Source organism: Marmota marmota, unplaced genomic scaffold (assembly GCF_001458135.2).
Source record: "Marmota marmota marmota unplaced genomic scaffold, marMar, whole genome shotgun sequence".
NCBI lineage: Eukaryota > Metazoa > Chordata > Mammalia > Rodentia > Sciuridae > Marmota > Marmota marmota.
Window position 1 is genome coordinate 18,471,654 of NW_025999949.1, and position 10,073 is coordinate 18,481,726.

At 39.8% G+C, this 10,073-nt stretch overlaps 1 protein-coding gene across 16 annotated transcripts in view; it reads right to left on the reverse strand.

Annotated features, from left to right (window-relative positions):
• Enpp2 (ectonucleotide pyrophosphatase/phosphodiesterase 2) overlaps positions 1-10,073 on the reverse strand; it is a 111,090-nt gene that overhangs the window by 22,656 nt on the left and 78,361 nt on the right. For 11 of the 16 annotated variants that reach the window (XM_015486401.2, XM_015486407.2, XM_015486405.2 and 8 more), the window contains 6 exons: positions 9,466-9,591; positions 6,279-6,310; positions 5,466-5,593; positions 3,311-3,398; positions 3,045-3,132; positions 1,748-1,932 (listed from right to left, as the gene is read on the reverse strand). In XM_015486401.2, the coding sequence (XP_015341887.1) occupies positions 1,748-1,932; positions 3,045-3,132; positions 3,311-3,398; positions 5,466-5,593; positions 6,279-6,310; positions 9,466-9,591 (647 nt within the window). The remainder of the gene's footprint in view (positions 1-1,747; positions 1,933-3,044; positions 3,133-3,310; positions 3,399-5,465; positions 5,594-6,278; positions 6,311-9,465; positions 9,592-10,073) is intronic. The other 5 variants (XM_015486402.2, XM_015486411.2, XM_015486409.2 and 2 more) reach the window with 1 other exon arrangement.

Here is a 10,073-nt window from a genome sequence, read left to right on the forward strand (position 1 = left end):
GCAAAATACACATAAATCATCTTTGGAAACATACTAAAGATTACATCATATATTACTTGAGCTATAAATATATAAAATAAATGTACAGACACATGCATTAGAAATATACACACTACATTCAGGACACCAGTAAACTCTGGGCAGGAAGGAGTTAGGATGGGGAGGGAAGTATGGAACTTCCACTGAACCTGTAAAGTTTTCTCTCTTATTATTTGTGTACTTAGGTATTCACTTTTTTAATTCTTTACTTTTTTTTTTTAATATGTCTGGATGTCTTAGAGGAAGAAGGTAGTCTTTTGGAGAAAGCCATAGACTAAGACAAAGCAGAATTTTTCTGAAACAGTTTGAAAAGATATCCAACAGTCTCCTTCTTCTCGGAAGACAGATAATTCAGAAAACAAGAGGCAACCAATTGATTCCTGTAAACCTATTATCTGGCCTCCACCTCACCTCACGAGATGACTTCCTGTTGACTTTGGCAATTCGACTCCTCTAAACTGACCTCTGAGATTTCCTGCCTTGTTATAACTAGTCTCTTTGGTTCTTGTCAAGAGAAAAAAAAATGGGAAGAAGATTAAAATGGGGAAATGAGGAAGACAAGCAAACTGAACTCCTACAGTAGGGAACCTCCAAATGTAGCTCCTTGGACCCCCAGGAATCCTGGAAGGAAGCAAGCAGAAGGAGATGGAGACTAGGCAATAGAAGAAATATTTTACATTTTTCTAAAGCTGAAAAAAAAAATCACACATATAGTTACCAACACACCACACATACAAATATGCCAGATTGCCTTGCTTTGGGCTGGCATTGTGTCAGTTGCATGTGGTAGCATTGGTTCATTCCTGCTGCTAGAAGCACTGGTTGGCTGCTATATTGGTCTTTGATCAATATAAATGTCAATAAGCAAATTATTGCCTAGCATTTTAGTTTGTTTGGTTTTCAAAAAACTGTTCAAACATGGAATGATGGTAGTCTCTGTAGCAACAATACTGCCTCATTGGTGTTGTACCTTTCCCCACCCTACTCTGTGTCCTGGGAGGCTGACCTCTGGGGACTGTATCAAAAGGCAAACTTGCCCTCTGGTTTCCTGTTGGACTCTACCAATGGGAGACATCTGTAGGGGAGTAAAGGAGAGGGAAAGGAGGGTATTATTCCCTGTCTCCCTCCCAACCAAGATGCAATGTACTACCTGGTCTCAGCTAATAAATCTAATAATTCCTTCCTACCCAGGTCTCTGTGTTCTGATAACTTGCCCGCACCCCTCACTTTTCAGGGTCTGGATCTATCCTCCTACCCCGGAGCACCTTACCATTCCTCATTGACTTCCATCTCCCCTGCCCAGCCTCTGTAAATAGTTCTCTCATTAAACACGATTGAAACAATCTTTTCAAAGTGTCTTTCAAAACCTCTTTATCTTGGCCACCTGTTTCCTGCCAGGACCATGACTGATCGATATGCAATCCATGGTTGAAGAAAAGAAAGCTTTTGGTTGGGATTTATGCATAGAATGAAATTTTTTATCTTTCGATTTCTATGTCTGTGTTATGGTAGTAATGAGCCACTGCTGGATCCCTAAATTTAAATTTTAAATAAGAAAATTAAAATCCCTTGATCACACCATCCAGCGGCTCCACTTTGGACAGCAAAGAGAGAAACTACTTCATCATCAAAGAAAGTTCCACTGAACATGCTGTTACAAACAAACCCCACAAGCTCCTCAGTTGATAAATATAAAGATTATTTCTACCTTTGGCTCTACCTTATCATCACAGGTGCAGCCCAGGTCAAAATCAGACTGAAGGTACATAATCCCTGGATAATTTGGTCGGGTAACTTCCTCTGGCATGGTTGGTCTGAAGGTATTAACACGCAGGAGGTGATTCAAACTCCCATGAGTTCCATTGTTAGGAGCTGGCTTCAATCCCAGGAGATCTGATGCAAAGAGAGAAAAGGAACCAGGTTCTTCTTAAATGTTTTTTGATGATATATGATAAGAATCAAAACCTTTCACCTCCAATGGTATGTAAACTCCCAAACACAAATCAAAATTAGGTAACACCAAATTTAGGTAGCAAGCATCCCTGACATACCCCCCAAACCATTCTGTCCTCACCATGTCTTGCCACAGCTTCCTGAAATAGCCATGCTCCTCACTTGACCATGAATAGAGAGAGGCACTGCTCAAAACAAGAGTGGAGGAAGAGGGTCTTACACAGCTATTGCCTGTGTGTGCGATAGTGACATCTCAAGGACTCTCAGCTTCCATATCACTGCCTTTCTGCACTTCTCTGGGTCTTTTTCATCCAAAATAAGACTTATAGTCAATAAATAACCATAGGCCTGTCCTCTAATATACTCCACACAAATGTGGGGACAAGAGGAGGCTCTGGCCTGGTGCCTTGAAGTGCCACTATTACACCAACAGGCTGATTTCACAGCAAGTGAATGGTTGCCAAGTGGGCACACAGTGACTGACTTGCCTAAGCTGGGAGGCAGGACAGGGAAGAGTGAGCAGCCAAGATGGGAAAAGAACCCAGGAGACCCGACTTACAGACTCCCCCTCTAACCACCAGACTGGCACTCCCTTACTAAATAGGAAAAGTTGTCCTCATTCAGCAACTAGAAGCTCAAGGAAGAAAAATAATTAGGAGCACATAAATAGCTGGCCAGGATGCAAGCTGGCAAGATTTTAGCTGGGCTGCAATGTGAGAGAGAGAGAGAGGTGGGAAAAGCTCCATGCCCAACTCTTGCTTCATCAGGTCTCTGACCAGCAGTGTCAAACTGTAATGCTATGTTGGATCAGCCAGAGGCTGCCAACAGCAACACTGTGAAAACTCCCTGCTAGTCAACTGTTGAAGGGAGACAAAGACGCCTTAGAAGGGATGACATTCTGTCCTTTGAACCAATGAGCAAGTTACAACATTTTTTTTGCAAAAAGCAGAGATGGTCTTAGAAGAGACATCTCATTTCTTTCTCTGACATTCAGGAAGTTCATACATGAACTAAAGATGGTGTCCCTGGTTTTGATTTAATGAGTGACTTACCACACATGACATTGTAAAGTTCAATGTTTTCAAACGGAGGCACTTTAGTCTTGTACTTAAATGTTGGGCCATAACCTACAAAAACGGTCTTCCAAAAGAAAAGAAAACAAACAGAAACAATTAACCAACCATTCCTGACATCCAGTAGCAAGCCTTGCTCTATGTATGAATGCCACAACAAGATGTCAATTCACCCCTCCACTCCCATCCCTTCCAACAATGGCTAAAACAAAACGCAATGTCAGCGCACAGTTCTGGGATCGTACCTGCATGCTGTTGACTTTGTTATCAAATCCATGGTCCCCCTGGAAAAAACATTTTCCTGATGGTTTCTTATAAACATCCAAAGGTTTCCTATATTGAAACAATTTTATCATCAGTCAGGATTTCTCCTGAAATCGCTCTGATAAAAAGCCAGTTTCAGGATACAGAGGATCTCTGAGAAGGGGCTTTTGAAAGCCCGTTTGTCTCTGTTTCGATTGCATCATTCCTGTGGTGATGACAAGATACTTCTCTCCATTTCTCCAAGCATCCTTGCCTTGACAGTCACATAACAATCAATGGAGACCTTTGAACTGAATCAGTACCCTCCTTGTAGATCCTCGCAGAACACTTATCCTGGGTAATGCTCTGCCTCTCCACGTGCCTCACTAGCCTTCAGAGTGCTAAGACTTTCCCTGTGGGACCACATACCACCACACAGTAGGCTCTTTAAAAATATGAGATACTTCATCAATGCTTAGAGTTCTGGATTCTGTAAAAGGCTTGTATGCAAATTTGCCTCTAAGTACACTACAACTAGAGTATAATTGTATAATTGAGAGTCAAATGAACTCTGATGGTGACATATCTAACAAAATCCTACACAATATCTCTTCTTAGAAATAGAAAATGGGGGAGCTGGGGCTGTAGCTCAGTGGCAGAGTACTTGCCTAGCATGTGTGAGGCACCGGGTTCTATCCTTAGCACCACATAAAAAGTAAACAAATAGAATAAAGGCATGCTGTCTATCTACAACTAAAAAAAAAAAAAATTTAAAGAAAAAAAAGAAATAGAAAATGAAAACACTGCTCTCAAGACGTCAAGCTCTTTAGTCTTTCCCCTTATAACAGGAATTCACCTTTTACATAAGTGTCATAAGATCCTTTTCCAAATAAAGTTTATGTTTATTAATATGAGTATTCCTAATACATACAGGGCACATAGCAATGAAGTAAAGTACTTGGGGAAAATAAAGAAATCTATCAAAAGTGTTTCCACCCTTACCAAACAGCATCTTGAAGTTGGGATGATAATAACATATGTGCATATGTAACCCAGCCATGAAAGAGTTAATATTAAAAAGATTTACTGCTAATTAAAATGCCTGGCTTGGGTCTATGCTAATTTGAACAGCTGTCATCATCTTTCACATAACATCTGCTCAACCCCCATATGCTCTTCTTCATATAAACCTGACAACTGCATCAAATTTTCTCTCTTCCCCCAAGTCACCCCATACATAAAAGGTCCTGCACAGGGTATAACCAAGCCATTTTGGTCACATCTCTGTAATGCTTCTAACTCCTCATGTCTGTTCTACATGATTTCAATAATTTCTGGCCTTCACATATATCTCTTAATAACCCCACATATTTAACTCTATCAACCCCTTCAGATTACAGTAGGATCTTTATGTGTTTGCCACACGTCTTTCTAAGCATTCTCTATTGATACAAGTTCCTAGGGAACCAATTTGTCATTATCTAGTCTCCCTTGTAAATGGAGTAGGGAACCTAGGTAGGATGCATGTCATAGCTATTTTGTCATTGCTGAAGACAGATTCACAGCCCTGTTCTTAAGGGAAAAGTTAAAGGAAAAGGGTGTGGAATATGGCTGCCTCCAGGGCAGGTTGAAAATGAACCAACTTTTGGCAATTAATTCTTTAAAACTGTCTGAGCCTCCAGATGTCCTACACAGATTCAAAAGCAAGACTTCATTAATATTTGAAAGAAGGCAAACATGGGAAATAAAGCAATGTAAAACACATTCACAATAATAGGTTTTTAGATTCATATTTCCTGAAGTCCTCCATAAACACTGCTACAGGCGAAGTCTCATCAACCAAGATCACATCCATCCTGGGTCCGAGGACAAGGTCCAAGTTATAATTTTGACTGGTTCAAGTAATAAAAACAAAGGCTAAAATATCAATTCAAAGTTGGATACAAGCATACACACACGCACATACGTGCATGAAGACACTCCAAAGGGACACAAACACACCGACACACAGAACGAGGAGATGCGTCATCTCAGCACTTAACTGAGATGAGTCCAACTATTTCTTTTAATAATGACCAAGAACCTTAAATTATTTCCAGTTGCCAAAGAGATGGCTACAACGATAAGAAACAGAGATAGCCAGCGCCCCCAAGTTACCTTGCAACATGCCACCTGCGGTCCACTAAGAGATGGATATCCTCAATTCTTCGGTTGTTGGCATAATGCAAGCGTTTGGGAAGGTGCTGTTTCATATAAGGCTTAAAGTGCTGATCTGGTTTTTTACACTGAAATAAAAATGAACATTGGTCTTTTTCTTCTAGAAGAAGTCCTAGGTGTTCTCTCCCTTAAAAGTTGAAGGCAGTTTTAAGCTCAACAAAAGAGTGGTTCGTGAATAAGTGGAATTTGTTATCCCCTATCAAATAATATACACTGAAAATAAATAAGTTTAAAGGGGGTTGGTTAGCTTTGGAGATAGTACAGCAGGCTATCAGAGGGGAGGGAGGAATCTGGAAGACACATTCCTGACTCTGGATGACCCTAACTGAGAGCAGCTCATACCCTAAGGCCTTTCCCAACGGCTTCAAGTCAAGGGGTAGAGAAAGGGAGGTGTGATACACACAATTCTATCTAAGGAAAGTTGCTAGTGCTTTAAGGGTCTCTGCCCTGAATCAGGGAACAATGGATCCAGATGGTGGGCAGATCTGCTTCAGAGAAAGTAAAGATTTGATTAATGGTGAATGAAGACTTATCAGTTCTAATGGAAGGATCCAACAGTCTCAGTTTTCATCATTGCCAAGACCATTCTGGGGCCTGCAGTTGACCCCAGGCCAGAAGTTTTGAAGGCTCTCAGGGCAACAAATACAGAAGATGGCAGGAAAGTGAGGAAGATGTTCCTCCAACCTGCAGTGGGGGATGATCATGGAAGAAAAGCACTTGAAGAGCAGAGCCCTGGTGGCTTCCAACACTTACCGTGAGGTTAGCAATAATGACTTTGGGGTCATCTGTGCAAAGAGAGAGGGAGAAAGATTTCAAAAAACATGACAATATTTACTTGCAGGATATTCAATTCTTTATCCCAGAAGGACTATCACTTTAATATTTTATTTTAAACATATATATAATTACGTGGGGCTTCATATTTCAGTAAGTAAAATGCAATTAAACAAATGAAACAAATCCTATAGCAAACTTGTCTGTTGGTCCAGGTCTCCTCTTCTGGAAGGAAATTCCTCCTTTCATAGCATCAGGATACTACTAGGTAAATTTCTCCCAAGTTGCCCAAAATGGTTCCTCTGAAGCAGAGACTTAGTTTATTTTCAATTTAATGTCAGGAACTAAACTGGGCATTGGGGCTTTCAACACAACTTCCTATTTATCTGCAGGTCTTTGAAACAAGTCATCACTCTGTTTAAAATGAATCTTCTGATCCATTGAGTTATATATTTAAAGGGAATTTTGTTTTCATGGTAATATTATGAGCCTAATTACATAGGGGCTGTTTCTTTCCGGTCATGGGCACACACATATGCATCTTCTTGTTTTTCATTACCAGCAAACAAAGGCTATTTTAGTCAATACTCTGAACCAGCTAAAAGCAAAACTATGTAAATGATGGCTGTGTATAAACAGGATTATATTATCTGAATGTCCTCTTTTGGGGGGATTGTGGGGAGAAAGAGGAGATTGTAGGTTGTTTGGATTTTGTTTTGTTTTCCAAAAATTTGGTGCAGTATGTCATTATAGAATCAGCAAAAAAAGGAAAGCAGCATTCAGGAGAGATACCCACTGTCACGGTGTAGCTATCCCTGCCATTTAAATGTCAGTGTGTGTATCACTTGCTGCTGCAATCCCCAGAGCCTGGTACACAGTAGGCACTCAGTAAATATTTATTAATAAATATTAATATATGTCTGTTCATATTGCCGGAAATACATGTTGCCTTGAAGTATAAATATATACACTTCAAAAACCACTTTCAGAATCTTTGTTCTAAAGCTATGAATCCAAAACTAAAATGTGCTGTCCATCCTATTTAAATCGGGGTTAAATTTTAGTTGCATCTTTTAATGGAAAGTGAAAATGATAACAATAATGGCTAACCCAACTTGAGTTCATACCACGTGCCTGTCACTCTAGAAGAGCTTTGGAAGGGCTTTCTTTCTCTCTGGTTGTCCATAATCACCCCAGGAGGGAGATGCTTTCAGATCCTCACTAAGCCAACCAGCTTTGGAAGGTAGAGAAGGCTGCACACTCGGATGCCCAGGCAGCCAGATTGACAAAGCCATCCTTAAACCTCTACACTTTTGAGCCTCACAAACCATAGTCCTCAAAGAGGCCAGAGCAAGTTCATGTTCTTTGATAATGAAGAGAAATAAATAGCATGGGGCAATATTGTACTCAGATACATTCCAGAGAATTACTAGAAAATAACAAATGCCCAAGTCCATGTTTGAGACACCAGTCCTTCAATCCTGACCTCCTCATCTTTGTATGCCACCAAGTCCCACTTGTGTGAACAAAGAGTAGTGATTAAGAATAGGCAAATCTGGGTTTCTGTCACAGCTTGCCACTAACTGTCCTCTGAGCCAGCTCCTTCACCCCTCTCTGATCATTCACTTGTACTGCCTACAAAGAAGATAATAATACATATCACACAGGACTATTAAAAGGATTAAATAAAATTGTGTACATATTCAGCTAAAATAAGGATGCAATCAAACCACCATCATGATTAACCCTTCCTTAGCTTTGACAATTTGCTAGTGCACGTTACACCAGTGTCAGTTATATATACATAATGTCTCATTTAGTCTTTCCCACAATCTGTAATTTACAGATCAGAAAGCCAAGGCACAGAGTGTTAAAGGAGCTTGTCCGACATTACCCAGTGAGTTCCTGGCAGAGCTAAGGTTTGAACCTGGACATGTGGACACCATTTTTGCCTTTTGCTACTCTGCTTTCCTGTCTCTCCCAATGAAGTCACATATGATAATGTTTTGTAGAGTGTAAAGCATTTCATTTTGGATAGTTATGATTTCACACTTCCCAAGAAAAGTCCCTCTTCCCCCTAAACAACCTCCCTATTACATTTTCAGATATTAAAAATATCTTTTAAAACAGACATACTCTTTCTTACCTAAGCAAAATGCAAATACTAAATTCAAGAGGTACCCGAACTGCTTGCATCTAGTCTATACCAACAGCCCACCTATCTCAAGTGAGCAAAGACAGGAGGCTGTGTGGGACAGGAAAGGACAAGGAAAGAAGACGCAAGAAACACCAATGAGTTGTTTATTTCACAACCTTGCTTGGAACTGACCTTGGAAATTTCCCAAATGTGTTGACTCAGGAACATAATTTGGGAAAAAAACATTTAATTTTCTAAAACTTTAACCTTGGTGTCAATGGTTTCTTATTACCAAGGCTTAAAAACTCCAAAAATGTCCTTTTTTCAAAATGAGCCATGTCTCCAATAAAACTATAGACTTCTCAAAACCTAGGTGGGCAGCACCTAAATATCTTAGTGCACAAATTTAAAAGTCTTTAGTGGCATATCATCACTTGACATGTAAAGCCCACGTGACAAGCTTATTCCTGTTAATTTCACTGCCAATCTTTCAAAACAGTTGCCAATTCCGAGGGCTTAATATTTTTCCCTCCTGGGTACCACCAATCAATTTGACAAAGGGGAAGAGCCCCCTTCCACGTGGCTAGAAACTTTCAGTGTCCAAAAGTGATTCTCTTTAGACTCTAGTTTTAGCAAAGGAACTAGCCTGAACTTAATGCTGAAAAACTCTTCTCTTGTAAACAGAAAGTTATGGTTATAAACATGCCTCAAATTAAGTTAAATTTCTACATGATAAAAATAAGAGTAAATATTTACATAATACTAGTCTGTGCCAGGAACTACTCTGGATAATATACATAGATTAATTACCACAACTCTGTAAATAGCTACTGTCATTTATCATCCCCATTTTCCCCATATCAGAGGAAAAAAAACTGAGGTTTAGGGTTTAAATGACTTACTCAAGGTCACTCAGCTAAGCAGGAGCAGAGCTAGGATTTTTGCCAAAGTGTTCCAGCTCCAGAAAACAAACCTTTACCCAGTCCACTGTATTATCACTCTAACCATGGATTTTAAGAATCAACTTACATTTAGCATTGTTGCTAAATTTGGATCGAATTCTTCCTAGAGTTCCAGGCACTAGAGTAATATCATCCACATTGGTCAGGTAATTACTCAGGAACTCAGTTCTATCACATGTAACATCTTCCATACCTATAAGCAAGGGGGAAAAAGCATTTTCAGGCAATATTAAAACTAAAATCTTAAAAGTGTCACACAGACTCTCAAGATGACATCCAAGCCTCACTTTATTTAGTTCTTAATGGGAGGAACCCTCACAGTTGAGATCCTGAAGCTGACTTTCAACTTTTAATGGCTCTCTGTGTAACCTTTCACTGGACTTTGATTTAGCCATATCATCTTGCAAGCACCAGAAGGTTGAAAATGCATCATCTCAGTAATCATTTAAGTCACTGAGCAAGAACATCAAGACAAAGGAACTAATCATGTTTTTAAAAAACAAACAATTTAAAGTCATTATGAAAAAGATCTGTTCTTAAAATATATACATAGATTTCTTCAAACTCCTCCCAGCTGGGGGTGGTATAAATAACTGGAATACACAGTTCTGTGTCTCTTTTACCAAATGTCTTTCTCCAGCTCACTCCCCACCCCTCACCCCCCTCAGTCTCCCT